The sequence below is a fragment of the Fundulus heteroclitus genome, chromosome 19 (assembly GCF_011125445.2).
Source record: "Fundulus heteroclitus isolate FHET01 chromosome 19, MU-UCD_Fhet_4.1, whole genome shotgun sequence".
NCBI lineage: Eukaryota > Metazoa > Chordata > Actinopteri > Cyprinodontiformes > Fundulidae > Fundulus > Fundulus heteroclitus.
The window spans coordinates 95,908-110,859 of record NC_046379.1 but is presented as its reverse complement, the minus strand read 5'-3'; the positions used below and the strand labels follow the sequence as shown (position 1 = coordinate 110,859).

Here is a 14,952-nt window from a genome sequence, read left to right as displayed (position 1 = left end):
TATAGCCGTAGCTTGCCGTCTGTGGGGCCCGCTTTGGAAAAGAAAGCGCATATCCGCTTTCTGCGACAACATTGCAGTTGTTGATGCCATCAATAAAGGTCGCTCCACCTCTCAGTCTCTCATGCCATTCATTAGAAGCATAACTTGGCAAGTAGTCATTAATAACTTTATCATCTCAGCTTGTCACGTTCCTGGTCATTTTAACCATGCTGCTAATGCTCTTTCTCGTTTGAAATTTCAGATCTTCCGTCATCTTCTTCCTTCAGCCGATCTCCTTCCGACCCCTGTTCCTCCACTAGAGGAACTCATTCTCAATTAACTCACACTCTTCATTCATACTTACTTTCTTCCAGTTTCTACATGAAATCAGGTTTAGCCCCTTCAACTCTCAGAACTTATAATTTCGCATGGCAGTTGTTTGCAAAATTTTGCTTGAGTCTCCACATACCTTTGTATCCATTACTTATTACCTCTGTTTTGGCTTTCATTTCTTACTGCTTCGACAAACGCCATTTTAAGCTTTCTTATATCCACAGCTTCTTAGCTGGTATTAATTTCTTTTCGAAATGCCATAATCCCGATTCGCCTAGTCCTTTCAAAAACCCCTCCGTTAAGCTCCTTTTCAAAGGTTTGGCAAAACATTCTTTACGTGTATTTGATTCACGTAAGCCTATAACCTACCCGATCCTTAAGAGGTTTTTGTCCTCACTTTCGTTAAGCCCCACTCTTCCTACGTTAAGTCTCTTTTATCAATCTCTTTCTCAATGGCTTTCTATGGCTTCTCGAGAGTAGGTGAATTCACTTCAACCAATAGTCATTTTGATCCTTCCTGACATTTGTCTCTTTCAGATCTTCGTTTCTAGATCGATCATTACAAAATATTTTTGAAACATTCTAAAGGGAAAGGTTCATGTTCTATTTCTACCACGCGTATAGGTGCCCCCTTTTGCTCGTTCATCACTATGTTTAAATTCGTTCAAAAACGGCAAAAGTTTTTTCCTCATTCCAAAGCTCTTTTTGTCACACCTGAGGGTTCTCCCATGTCAGCACGCTGATTTCAAGAACATCTCAGAATACTATTAGAATCCTGTGGCCTTTCATCTAGTCATTATTCCAGCCAATCATTTAGGATAGGGGCAGCCACAACAGCAGCTGCTCGTGGAGTCTCTGTGGCTTCTCTCCAGCAGTTGGGCCGATGGACATCATCGGCTTACACCTCATATATCCGCCCCGAACACTCATCAATCCTAGCAGCTCAACGCTCTCTCTGTCTGTAGGGTAAGCTAACTTCGAATACTGGTGGTGGTTTAAAATACATTCTCATCATCGCTAGACCCATCTTTTATTATCATACCCTGCCATGCTCCCTGCCACGCTCCCTGCAATGTTCCCTTCTATGCTCCCCGCCATGCTCCCCGCCATGCTTCCCGCCATGCTCCCCGCCATGTTCCCTGCCATGCTCCCCGCATGTTCCCTTCTATGCTTCCCGCCATGCTCCCTGCCATGCTCCGCGCATGTTCCCTTCTATGCTCCCCGCCATGCTCCCCGCCATGCTCCCCGCCATGCTCCCCGCCATGCTTCCCGCCATGCTTCCCGTCATGCTTCCCGCCATGCTCCCTGCCATGCTCCCTGCCGTGCTCCCTGCAATGTTCCCTTCTATGCTCCCTGCCATACTCCCTGCAATGTCCCCTTCTATGCTCCCTGCCATGCTTCCTGCAATGTTCCCTTCTATGCTTCCCGCCATGCTCCCCGCCATGTTCCCTGCCATGCTCCCCACATGTTCCCTGCCATGCTCCCCGCATGTTCCCTTCTATGCTTCCCGCCATGCTCCCTGCCATGTTCCCTGCCATGCTCCCTGCCATGCTCCCCGCATGCTCCCCGCATGCTCCCCGCATGCTCCCCGCATGCTCCCCGCATGTTCCCTGCCATGCTTCCCGCATGTTCCCTTCTATGCTCCCTGCCATGCTCCCCGCCATGCTCCCCGCATGTTTCCTGCCATGTTCCCTGCCGTGCTCCCTGTCATGATTATTCATTCATCACGTGCATCAGCCCCGAAACTGTCCATTCACCTCTCCATTCACCTCACCATCCACCTCACCTCATCTTCCCATTCATCTCGTTTCAATTTTTGGTAAGCCTTCGCAGCATCGGCCTGTTTGGTAAGCCTTAGTGGAAAGCGGCCCTGTTTTTGGTAGGCTTTTGCGGCAACGGGCCCTTTCCTAAGCTTTCACGTCCTTTCTTCTTCTCTCTGCCTTCTGAATATGCTGACAGTCTGGCCTGGACCTCGGCATTTTTTGGGGGGAAATATCCCTATTGTCATACATCTGCTTATCTACATTAAAGCATAAATCAGCGTTTATGTTTCCTGCCGAGGTCTGAGCGCCAAAGTTAAATTATTGTATCAATAAATTCTTCTAATTGCCTTTTCTCTCTTTGTGTGTTTTTCAGATTGAAATGGACAGATCCTCCACTATATTGCTAAAAGTAGGTTAAAGGCATGGATCTTGTAATATAATTTGATTAAGGAATAACAAATAAAATCAAATAATACAGTACATTTCTACATTATTTAAATGTAGAAATGCACTCAGAGAAGGATGCAAGTACCCGGTTCGATCCCCAGCGCCTGCACTCTGGGTCCCTGAGCAAGACACTTATCCCCAGATTGCTTCCCGGGCGCCACACATTTGGCAGCCCACTGCTCCCCAAGGGTGATGGGTTAAAAGCAGAGAACACATTTTGTTTCAATGTATGTTTCAATGACAATAAAGATGATATTACTATTCCTATTACTAAATACACACTCTAGAAAAGATATAGCCTTATAATATCCACTGTATGTACACAGAGGGAAGACGTGAAAGAGGCAATTCAGTATTTTCTGTATTCATGATGGTGTCAGCATCCAGAGCCTAAATGGTCGTCTAGAAGGTTGCTGGTGTGATGCCGGCTCCAGAGAGCTTCTCACGTTCCAGGCTGGAGCTAAAAGCAGAAAAAGACTCGTTGATCTGGAGCAACCAGCTTCAAAGTCGCCTCCGTGATCCAGGGACCAATTTATCTTTAACTCTCCTCTGTTCTCCTCTGCCCAGTTTGTTTTATCACCTTTTTTCTCTGTTTCATGTCATCGTTTTGTCATCGTTTAACAGCAAATAAAAATGATGATCTGGATGGAAATAAGGTAACAATTATATATGTTTTATCATCATGACACATTTCTTAATCCGGTCTAATCGGTTCATTTCTCTCCATTGATCACTAGGAGCACATTGGGTCGTTTTGGTTTGTTTCAACCAATCACAGGTCGTAGAAGACAGCATTAAACCTAGCAGCGGTGTCAACCCCACCTCACTAAGACATTTCTGTAGTTTCCTTCCTCAGAGTCGCTCTCAACAGCATAAAAATCACTGAAGCTGAAACTCCATGGCAGCAAGTTCTAGGCTAAGCTAGGAGCCCTGAGAGACTCAGAGTACCTTTATACAATACTGTAAAAAATCAAGCACGTTTTGAAAGAACAGGTTGCTCTCTGGACCTCCTGACTCCCAAATCTTCCCCAGTCAACTGTCAGTGGTATTAGAAGAACCTTCCACAGAGTCCATTCCTAAAGACTTCCAAACTTCATGTGGCTTTCCTATTAGCTCAGGAACAACGTAGAAACCTTCATGGAATGGGTCTCCATGGTGGAGCAGCTGCAAGCCAGATAGCACCAAGTACAAAGCTTTAGATGTATAAAGCACGCCGCTACTGGACTCTAGAGCAGAGGAGACATGTTCTCTGTAGAGACACGTCACGCTTGTCTGTCTGGCAATCTGACAGAGGAGTCTGGGTTTGGCAGTTGCATGACAAAGGTACTTGTTTGACTGTATTGAGCCATTTGTAAAACTTGGTGGTAGGGTGGTTCAGGTGTGGAGTTGTTCTTCAGGAGCTGGGCTTGGCCCTTACTCTGAATGCTTCAGCAGACCAAGAGATTCTGGACTATTAGATGCTCCCAACTTTGTGGGATCAGGTTTGAGACAGAGCCTTCCTTTTCCAACATGACTTAGCACAAAGGAAGGTCCATAAGACCTGGAGGAGAGACATTGGTGTGGAAGACCTTGACAGGTCTCCCAAGTCCTGACCTTGACCCAACAGAACACCTTTGGGATGAATTAGAGTGGAGACTGAGAGCTTCTCGTCCAATATCAATGGTCACAACTTCACATAAACACTCGTGAACCACCTTCCCAGACGTTCCAACGTCATGTTGGTCCACCCATACATTATTCATTACTTTCTAGCTTACAGTCCATGGTACTCATTTTTCCATTCAAACAACTCCATCTTTAAAGGCTAAAAAATTTGACACATTTTTTTATGTCCCTGTGGAACCCTGTGATAACTGTGCATGATTTATTTAAAAAAAATTTTAGCACTTGATTCTTTTATCTTCAGACAAACACAACCTTGCCAAAGGAATGTTGCTTTCAAGACATCTTCAAATGTTTGACAGCCTTGCCCTAAACATTGGTCCATAAGCAGCGCTATGATTGGATTCCAAGTCTATGTCTCCTGTGATAGCAAGCATCCTCCTGACACCGGTTTCCCATTCCCTATGTGAATCCTAAAGCATGTAGGACATGCTTTATACAGACTCTTCTGTTGGGTTTGATCCTATGAAACTATGGTTCCATACCTGTCCCTAAATGAATGTTTTCTCCTTTTCAGAGTCACTGGTCTAAATGCAAGCCTGAAATTCCTGCCACTGGACATTTCAAAGAGCGTGAGATCTAGCTTGGCATCACTACAGAAGACCTTCCCAGGTTGTGTGGAGAATGCCTTGCTGACCAAGTACCTTGAGAAAAGCCCAGTACCACTGGTAGTTTAAAATACATATTGACGGTATGTCTACTTTCTGTTTTCTTTCCAACAGCTTGTGCAGAATTTGATTCTTTCAAGGTAAGCCCAGGTTCAACAGTGCATTACACAGTATATCTACACCATGCCATGTGCATTTAAAGGACTAAATTGTCCTGCATTTCAATTGTAACAGTAATGATACAAAGGTTTTCTCCTTTTGAGTAGCTTTTACCACTAATCTAACAATTGTTGCTTTGTTTGTCCTCAGTGCAAAGAGACACATGCTGATGGTAAGTCTGCTGAATATGGCTCGTTTAGAAATTGATGAAAATGCCGAATTGGTCAAATACCATCATATGACGCACAAATCTGTTGTTTTTTTTTTTACAGAAATGCTCATCTGCTCTGGGGTAGACAGGTAAGAGCCTGGCCATCGTATATGACGCTGACTTAGCAAATAAGTTTACAAAGTGTAACTAAGGTTGCAATGTTTTCTCATTACTCTACACAGCTCCAAACTCCAGACAACACTGGAAGATGACAATTCCACTTCAGCCGTGTGCAATTTTACCGTCATTGAACATGCCTGTGCCACGGTAAGATGCTCATGTGCAAGCTATAAGACAAGATTTTGATCTTGGCTGTAGTATATTGTGGAAAAAACAACACATTCAAAGTTTGCTTTTCTTCTTTAGCCAACAAACCTCACAGCAGCCAACCTGGCCACACTCTTGAAATGCTCTGTGGAAAGCAACGCACCATATGTGGTGGAAGTTTGGCAGCTTCTTTTCCAAAAAGCATCTTCCGTGCTCCAACAGGCTCTCCCACTGTTCGCCACCATGGTATATCCAACGCAATCAATTCGAAATACTCTAGGCTTTTTGCTGTTACTTCTACATCCAACTGATTTATCTCCCATTTCTAGGCCCCCACCACCATGAACTCTGCCTATTCAAATTCTCTTGATGCTCTGGGAGAAGTGGTAGTTAAAACCCTCACTCAGGATCAACTGAAGAGTGAGGATGCCATTAGAAGTCGGTTCCAGACAGAGCTGCGTCCGTTCCTGGCCTCTCCGTCAACAAATTTCCTCTCCTGCCTTGGCTCATACAACTTCAGCTGCCAGACATACCAGATTGTGTAAGTAGATGCCAGACTTACTGCATGACCGTACACACTGTCTGAAATAAACCTGCAGATTGCTTTGAAGTTAAAATCCTTTGCTCAAATTTCAGCATCGAAGCATTCAGCAACCAAAGCTCACTGATGGACAACAAGAGAAAGCAAACAGTCTTCACTCATCTCATCCAACCGTTCCTTTCCAGAAAAGATTTGCCAGGTAAAGGCAGGCTCCCAGGTCCTCCTTGGTAATGTCTTGATTGCATGTGGTTTAAACAAGGCAGGGTTCTGACTTCCTGTCATTTTGCAGACCCTGGCTGTGTGTCATCTGCCAATGGTAGTCAGCTCTGGCTACAAGCCAACCTTGGAAATTTCTCAGAATTTGCAAGCATAGAGGATTTGCAAGCCCTCAATCCAAACTTCTCCAGTGTGAGTGTAACTAGCAGAGTTGCTTGGTGTCTTGGGGCTCTACGGACTTTTCTGCCCTGAAGTTTTAAAGTTACGTCTACCTAAATTCTCGTTTTCTACCTTTGCAGGCCCAAGCCTTGTCAGAACTGTCTCCCTCTCAGGTAGCACAGTTACTGCTGAGCTCAGACATCTCAAATGACACCAAATTGATTGATCGAGTCTTTGACCGACTGGAGGATGGAAACGCCGTTGACAACGTGGATCAATTCTTTACAAAGCTCACAGAGCAGGAGAAGGTAAGCTACACCATCAAGCGGGATAGAATCCCTGTTTTAGAAACTGCACCTAATGGCAATGAAAGCTGATTTGTAGCCTCCAAATTATGAAATGGCAATAATTCATCCAGTTCTACTGTTTTTGCAAGCTTGGACAACTAATGTATGTTGGACTTGCTTCAGAGAAACTTAGTGGTGTTGGATTGCTCTCTTGTCCTACTTTGCCAGGTCCCCGAGTTCCAAGTTGACGTGAGGGATCGCATTATGAACAGGACCTACATCATCGTCAGTCCATCTTTCCCAAAGTTCACTGAAAATGACTTTTTTGCTTGGTTTCACATCAAACTGGTCCCTGTCCTTCCAAGTTTCACTCCACAAATGCTCCAAGGTGTAACTACCAGCGTGAACTGCACAAACTATCATGTCATGTGAGTTGTATTTTAAGAACAGCCAGAGTTGAATGCTCCAAGCTGCAGAGTACTCTTAAGGGACTGTGTCTGAAAGACTTGTTCCAATCTTTGCAGTGTGAGTGGGGTGGGCAAGGTTGTCTCTGCAATACCTCAGCAAAGACTACAAGCCATTGCAGATGTTTTACTCAAATACCTGAAAAAATCTGCTGCTGTCATCAACCTACCAGGTACGTCTCCCATATTAACATTGTGTTCACTTTGCCAAGGCTTTGTTACAGGCTTAGAAAAAAAATTAAAACAAAAAATGGACAAATCCTTTGAATACCCAGAAGTTTAAATGTGTGTGTATGTGCCTCAGTTTGCAGGCAAGGAATCGACAATGATGCCCAATGGGTTGAAACAAACCTGGGTCCATTTTCTCAATACACAACGTATTCTGAGCTCAAATTCTTCAACCTCTCTCAGGTAAGAGACATCCTACTGTAGATGTCTGCAAAAGCAAGAACAAAATCTCCACTTTGTGGCGGGTCCACACACGGCTTGGAGTGTCAGGTCAAAGAGAAAAGAAATTCACATTTTCTCCTTCTTTCTGTCACCAGGGAGCACTTTTGACCGTTCTATCACCAACACAAAAAGCTGAGCTGCTAACGGATCCAGACAGCGGTGCCTTGGAGGACGCCACCCTTGTGAAGGAGGTGCTCACAAACTTGACAGAGTCCGGGGATACAGAGCAGCTCGCTCAGTTTTTACAAGAGTTCACAACAACCCTCCAGCAGGTAAATGCCAAACGGGAACTTTGACACATTTGTCCCAATGTCCTTGTTGCCGCAAACCCCGCTGATCATTTTGCAGGATTTTATTGGAAAGAAAACTCCTCCTGAGCTACAATTTGGATCTGTTTCTTTGCAGACAAACACAACCTTCATCCAAAATGTGGCTGTACGAGAGACCATCTTAAACCTGACTTTGAACAGCCTTGCTCCTAAACTTGCCTCCTTTGAAGCAGAAGACTACGAGCTCTGGTTCCAAGTCTATCTGTCTCCTGTGATAGCAAGCATCCATCCTGACAGCCTGCGGGTGATACCCAGTAACATCAGCTGTGAATCCTACAAGGCTATGTAAGACATGACCCTTAAGACAGGAATCTGATTTGTTGGGTTTGATCCATATCGAACTATGGTTCCATACTTGTCCCTATAATGAAAGTTTTCTCCTTTTCAGAGTCACTGGTCTAATGCAAAGCCTGAAATTCCTGCCACTGGACATTTCAAAGAGTGTGAGATCTAGCTTGGCATCACTACAGAAGACCTTCCCAGGTTTGTGTGGAGAATGCCTTGCTGACCAAGTACCTTGAGAAAAGCCCAGTACCACTGGTAGTTTAAAATACATATTGACGGTATGTCTACTTTCTGTTTTCTTTCCAACAGCTTGTGCAGAATTTGATTCTTTCAAGGTAAGCCCAGGTTCAACAGTGCATTACACAGTATATCTACACCATGCCATGTGCATTTAAAGGACTAAATTGTCCTGCATTTCAATTGTAACAGTAATGATACAAAGGTTTTCTCCTTTTGAGTAGCTTTTACCACTAATCTAACAATTGTTGCTTTGTTTGTCCTCAGTGCAAAGAGACACATGCTGATGGTAAGTCTGCTGAATATGGCTCGTTTAGAAATTGATGAAAATGCCGAATTGGTCAAATACCATCATATGACGCACAAATCTGTTGTTTTTTTTTTTACAGAAATGCTCATCTGCTCTGGGGTAGACAGGTAAGAGCCTGGCCATCGTATATGACGCTGACTTAGCAAATAAGTTTACAAAGTGTAACTAAGGTTGCAATGTTTTCTCATTACTCTACACAGCTCCAAACTCCAGACAACACTGGAAGATGACAATTCCACTTCAGCCGTGTGCAATTTTACCGTCATTGAACATGCCTGTGCCACGGTAAGATGCTCATGTGCAAGCTATAAGACAAGATTTTGATCTTGGCTGTAGTATATTGTGGAAAAAACAACACATTCAAAGTTTGCTTTTCTTCTTTAGCCAACAAACCTCACAGCAGCCAACCTGGCCACACTCTTGAAATGCTCTGTGGAAAGCAACGCACCATATGTGGTGGAAGTTTGGCAGCTTCTTTTCCAAAAAGCATCTTCCGTGCTCCAACAGGCTCTCCCACTGTTCGCCACCATGGTATATCCAACGCAATCAATTCGAAATACTCTAGGCTTTTTGCTGTTACTTCTACATCCAACTGATTTATCTCCCATTTCTAGGCCCCCACCACCATGAACTCTGCCTATTCAAATTCTCTTGATGCTCTGGGAGAAGTGGTAGTTAAAACCCTCACTCAGGATCAACTGAAGAGTGAGGATGCCATTAGAAGTCGGTTCCAGACAGAGCTGCGTCCGTTCCTGGCCTCTCCGTCAACAAATTTCCTCTCCTGCCTTGGCTCATACAACTTCAGCTGCCAGACATACCAGATTGTGTAAGTAGATGCCAGACTTACTGCATGACCGTACACACTGTCTGAAATAAACCTGCAGATTGCTTTGAAGTTAAAATCCTTTGCTCAAATTTCAGCATCGAAGCATTCAGCAACCAAAGCTCACTGATGGACAACAAGAGAAAGCAAACAGTCTTCACTCATCTCATCCAACCGTTCCTTTCCAGAAAAGATTTGCCAGGTAAAGGCAGGCTCCCAGGTCCTCCTTGGTAATGTCTTGATTGCATGTGGTTTAAACAAGGCAGGGTTCTGACTTCCTGTCATTTTGCAGACCCTGGCTGTGTGTCATCTGCCAATGGTAGTCAGCTCTGGCTACAAGCCAACCTTGGAAATTTCTCAGAATTTGCAAGCATAGAGGATTTGCAAGCCCTCAATCCAAACTTCTCCAGTGTGAGTGTAACTAGCAGAGTTGCTTGGTGTCTTGGGGCTCTACGGACTTTTCTGCCCTGAAGTTTTAAAGTTACGTCTACCTAAATTCTCGTTTTCTACCTTTGCAGGCCCAAGCCTTGTCAGAACTGTCTCCCTCTCAGGTAGCACAGTTACTGCTGAGCTCAGACATCTCAAATGACACCAAATTGATTGATCGAGTCTTTGACCGACTGGAGGATGGAAACGCCGTTGACAACGTGGATCAATTCTTTACAAAGCTCACAGAGCAGGAGAAGGTAAGCTACACCATCAAGCGGGATAGAATCCCTGTTTTAGAAACTGCACCTAATGGCAATGAAAGCTGATTTGTAGCCTCCAAATTATGAAATGGCAATAATTCATCCAGTTCTACTGTTTTTGCAAGCTTGGACAACTAATGTATGTTGGACTTGCTTCAGAGAAACTTAGTGGTGTTGGATTGCTCTCTTGTCCTACTTTGCCAGGTCCCCGAGTTCCAAGTTGACGTGAGGGATCGCATTATGAACAGGACCTACATCATCGTCAGTCCATCTTTCCCAAAGTTCACTGAAAATGACTTTTTTGCTTGGTTTCACATCAAACTGGTCCCTGTCCTTCCAAGTTTCACTCCACAAATGCTCCAAGGTGTAACTACCAGCGTGAACTGCACAAACTATCATGTCATGTGAGTTGTATTTTAAGAACAGCCAGAGTTGAATGCTCCAAGCTGCAGAGTACTCTTAAGGGACTGTGTCTGAAAGACTTGTTCCAATCTTTGCAGTGTGAGTGGGGTGGGCAAGGTTGTCTCTGCAATACCTCAGCAAAGACTACAAGCCATTGCAGATGTTTTACTCAAATACCTGAAAAAATCTGCTGCTGTCATCAACCTACCAGGTACGTCTCCCATATTAACATTGTGTTCACTTTGCCAAGGCTTTGTTACAGGCTTAGAAAAAAAATTAAAACAAAAAATGGACAAATCCTTTGAATACCCAGAAGTTTAAATGTGTGTGTATGTGCCTCAGTTTGCAGGCAAGGAATCGACAATGATGCCCAATGGGTTGAAACAAACCTGGGTCCATTTTCTCAATACACAACGTATTCTGAGCTCAAATTCTTCAACCTCTCTCAGGTAAGAGACATCCTACTGTAGATGTCTGCAAAAGCAAGAACAAAATCTCCACTTTGTGGCGGGTCCACACACGGCTTGGAGTGTCAGGTCAAAGAGAAAAGAAATTCACATTTTCTCCTTCTTTCTGTCACCAGGGAGCACTTTTGACCGTTCTATCACCAACACAAAAAGCTGAGCTGCTAACGGATCCAGACAGCGGTGCCTTGGAGGACGCCACCCTTGTGAAGGAGGTGCTCACAAACTTGACAGAGTCCGGGGATACAGAGCAGCTCGCTCAGTTTTTACAAGAGTTCACAACAACCCTCCAGCAGGTAAATGCCAAACGGGAACTTTGACACATTTGTCCCAATGTCCTTGTTGCCGCAAACCCCGCTGATCATTTTGCAGGATTTTATTGGAAAGAAAACTCCTCCTGAGCTACAATTTGGATCTGTTTCTTTGCAGACAAACACAACCTTCATCCAAAATGTGGCTGTACGAGAGACCATCTTAAACCTGACTTTGAACAGCCTTGCTCCTAAACTTGCCTCCTTTGAAGCAGAAGACTACGAGCTCTGGTTCCAAGTCTATCTGTCTCCTGTGATAGCAAGCATCCATCCTGACAGCCTGCGGGTGATACCCAGTAACATCAGCTGTGAATCCTACAAAGCTATGTAAGACATGACCCTTAAGACAGGAATCTGATTTGTTGGGTTTGATCCATATCGAACTATGGTTCCATACTTGTCCCTATAATGAAAGTTTTCTCCTTTTCAGAGTCACTGGTCTAATGCAAAGCCTGAAATTCCTGCCACTGGACATTTCAAAGAGCGTGAGATCTAGCTTGGCATCACTACAGAAGACCTTCCCAGGTTTGTGTGGAGAATGCCTTGCTGACCAAGTACCTTGAGAAAAGCCCAGTACCACTGGTAGTTTAAAATACATATTGACGGTATGTCTACTTTCTGTTTTCTTTCCAACAGCTTGTGCAGAATTTGATTCTTTCAAGGTAAGCCCAGGTTCAACAGTGCATTACACAGTATATCTACACCATGCCATGTGCATTTAAAGGACTAAATTGTCCTGCATTTCAATTGTAACAGTAATGATACAAAGGTTTTCTCCTTTTGAGTAGCTTTTACCACTAATCTAACAATTGTTGCTTTGTTTGTCCTCAGTGCAAAGAGACACATGCTGATGGTAAGTCTGCTGAATATGGCTCGTTTAGAAATTGATGAAAATGCCGAATTGGTCAAATACCATCATATGACGCACAAATCTGTTGTTTTTTTTTTTACAGAAATGCTCATCTGCTCTGGGGTAGACAGGTAAGAGCCTGGCCATCGTATATGACGCTGACTTAGCAAATAAGTTTACAAAGTGTAACTAAGGTTGCAATGTTTTCTCATTACTCTACACAGCTCCAAACTCCAGACAACACTGGAAGATGACAATTCCACTTCAGCCGTGTGCAATTTTACCGTCATTGAACATGCCTGTGCCACGGTAAGATGCTCATGTGCAAGCTATAAGACAAGATTTTGATCTTGGCTGTAGTATATTGTGGAAAAAACAACACATTCAAAGTTTGCTTTTCTTCTTTAGCCAACAAACCTCACAGCAGCCAACCTGGCCACACTCTTGAAATGCTCTGTGGAAAGCAACGCACCATATGTGGTGGAAGTTTGGCAGCTTCTTTTCCAAAAAGCATCTTCCGTGCTCCAACAGGCTCTCCCACTGTTCGCCACCATGGTATATCCAACGCAATCAATTCGAAATACTCTAGGCTTTTTGCTGTTACTTCTACATCCAACTGATTTATCTCCCATTTCTAGGCCCCCACCACCATGAACTCTGCCTATTCAAATTCTCTTGATGCTCTGGGAGAAGTGGTAGTTAAAACCCTCACTCAGGATCAACTGAAGAGTGAGGATGCCATTAGAAGTCGGTTCCAGACAGAGCTGCGTCCGTTCCTGGCCTCTCCGTCAACAAATTTCCTCTCCTGCCTTGGCTCATACAACTTCAGCTGCCAGACATACCAGATTGTGTAAGTAGATGCCAGACTTACTGCATGACCGTACACACTGTCTGAAATAAACCTGCAGATTGCTTTGAAGTTAAAATCCTTTGCTCAAATTTCAGCATCGAAGCATTCAGCAACCAAAGCTCACTGATGGACAACAAGAGAAAGCAAACAGTCTTCACTCATCTCATCCAACCGTTCCTTTCCAGAAAAGATTTGCCAGGTAAAGGCAGGCTCCCAGGTCCTCCTTGGTAATGTCTTGATTGCATGTGGTTTAAACAAGGCAGGGTTCTGACTTCCTGTCATTTTGCAGACCCTGGCTGTGTGTCATCTGCCAATGGTAGTCAGCTCTGGCTACAAGCCAACCTTGGAAATTTCTCAGAATTTGCAAGCATAGAGGATTTGCAAGCCCTCAATCCAAACTTCTCCAGTGTGAGTGTAACTAGCAGAGTTGCTTGGTGTCTTGGGGCTCTACGGACTTTTCTGCCCTGAAGTTTTAAAGTTACGTCTACCTAAATTCTCGTTTTCTACCTTTGCAGGCCCAAGCCTTGTCAGAACTGTCTCCCTCTCAGGTAGCACAGTTACTGCTGAGCTCAGACATCTCAAATGACACCAAATTGATTGATCGAGTCTTTGACCGACTGGAGGATGGAAACGCCGTTGACAACGTGGATCAATTCTTTACAAAGCTCACAGAGCAGGAGAAGGTAAGCTACACCATCAAGCGGGATAGAATCCCTGTTTTAGAAACTGCACCTAATGGCAATGAAAGCTGATTTGTAGCCTCCAAATTATGAAATGGCAATAATTCATCCAGTTCTACTGTTTTTGCAAGCTTGGACAACTAATGTATGTTGGACTTGCTTCAGAGAAACTTAGTGGTGTTGGATTGCTCTCTTGTCCTACTTTGCCAGGTCCCCGAGTTCCAAGTTGACGTGAGGGATCGCATTATGAACAGGACCTACATCATCGTCAGTCCATCTTTCCCAAAGTTCACTGAAAATGACTTTTTTGCTTGGTTTCACATCAAACTGGTCCCTGTCCTTCCAAGTTTCACTCCACAAATGCTCCAAGGTGTAACTACCAGCGTGAACTGCACAAACTATCATGTCATGTGAGTTGTATTTTAAGAACAGCCAGAGTTGAATGCTCCAAGCTGCAGAGTACTCTTAAGGGACTGTGTCTGAAAGACTTGTTCCAATCTTTGCAGTGTGAGTGGGGTGGGCAAGGTTGTCTCTGCAATACCTCAGCAAAGACTACAAGCCATTGCAGATGTTTTACTCAAATACCTGAAAAAATCTGCTGCTGTCATCAACCTACCAGGTACGTCTCCCATATTAACATTGTGTTCACTTTGCCAAGGCTTTGTTACAGGCTTAGAAAAAAAATTAAAACAAAAAATGGACAAATCCTTTGAATACCCAGAAGTTTAAATGTGTGTGTATGTGCCTCAGTTTGCAGGCAAGGAATCGACAATGATGCCCAATGGGTTGAAACAAACCTGGGTCCATTTTCTCAATACACAACGTATTCTGAGCTCAAATTCTTCAACCTCTCTCAGGTAAGAGACATCCTACTGTAGATGTCTGCAAAAGCAAGAACAAAATCTCCACTTTGTGGCGGGTCCACACACGGCTTGGAGTGTCAGGTCAAAGAGAAAAGAAATTCACATTTTCTCCTTCTTTCTGTCACCAGGGAGCACTTTTGACCTGTTCTATCACCAACACAAAAAGCTGAGCTGCTAACGGATCCAGACAGCGGTGCCTTGGAGGACGCCACCCTTGTGAAGGAGGTGCTCACAAACTTGACAGAGTCCGGGGATACAGAGCAGCTCGCTCAGTTTTTACAAGAGTTCACAACAACCCTCCAGCAGGTAAATG

At 44.2% G+C, this 14,952-nt stretch overlaps 1 protein-coding gene across 1 annotated transcript; it reads left to right on the top strand.

The window, feature by feature from the left end:
• The first annotated feature begins 4,725 nt into the window (after positions 1-4,725).
• On the top strand, positions 4,726-14,809 carry LOC118566996. The gene is made up of 44 exons (XM_036150919.1): positions 4,726-4,796; positions 4,907-4,932; positions 5,102-5,123; positions 5,224-5,251; positions 5,345-5,429; positions 5,529-5,675; positions 5,759-5,970; positions 6,066-6,169; positions 6,260-6,378; positions 6,486-6,653; positions 6,861-7,060; positions 7,157-7,269; positions 7,401-7,507; positions 7,642-7,818; positions 7,952-8,160; positions 8,264-8,358; positions 8,470-8,495; positions 8,665-8,686; positions 8,787-8,814; positions 8,908-8,992; positions 9,092-9,238; positions 9,322-9,533; positions 9,629-9,732; positions 9,823-9,941; positions 10,049-10,216; positions 10,424-10,623; positions 10,720-10,832; positions 10,964-11,070; positions 11,205-11,381; positions 11,515-11,723; positions 11,827-11,921; positions 12,033-12,058; positions 12,228-12,249; positions 12,350-12,377; positions 12,471-12,555; positions 12,655-12,801; positions 12,885-13,096; positions 13,192-13,295; positions 13,386-13,504; positions 13,612-13,779; positions 13,987-14,186; positions 14,283-14,395; positions 14,527-14,633; positions 14,768-14,809. The coding sequence occupies exons 4-44, from the start codon at positions 5,226-5,228 to the stop codon at positions 14,807-14,809; spliced, it is 4,947 nt and encodes a 1,648-aa protein (XP_036006812.1). The 5' UTR covers positions 4,726-4,796; positions 4,907-4,932; positions 5,102-5,123; positions 5,224-5,225.
• Positions 14,810-14,952: the final 143 nt, after the last annotated feature.

Excerpts from the sequence above, each read along its gene's own strand:
- LOC118566996 (XM_036150919.1), top strand. The coding sequence starts at position 5,226 with ATGCTCATCTGCTCTGGGGTAGACAG. Across the intron at positions 10,833-10,963 it reads TGCTGTCATCAACCTACCAG|TTTGCAGGCAAGGAATCGAC; the intron begins GTACGTCTCCCA and ends TATGTGCCTCAG. Across the intron at positions 12,802-12,884 it reads TCCCACTGTTCGCCACCATG|GCCCCCACCACCATGAACTC; the intron begins GTATATCCAACG and ends TCCCATTTCTAG.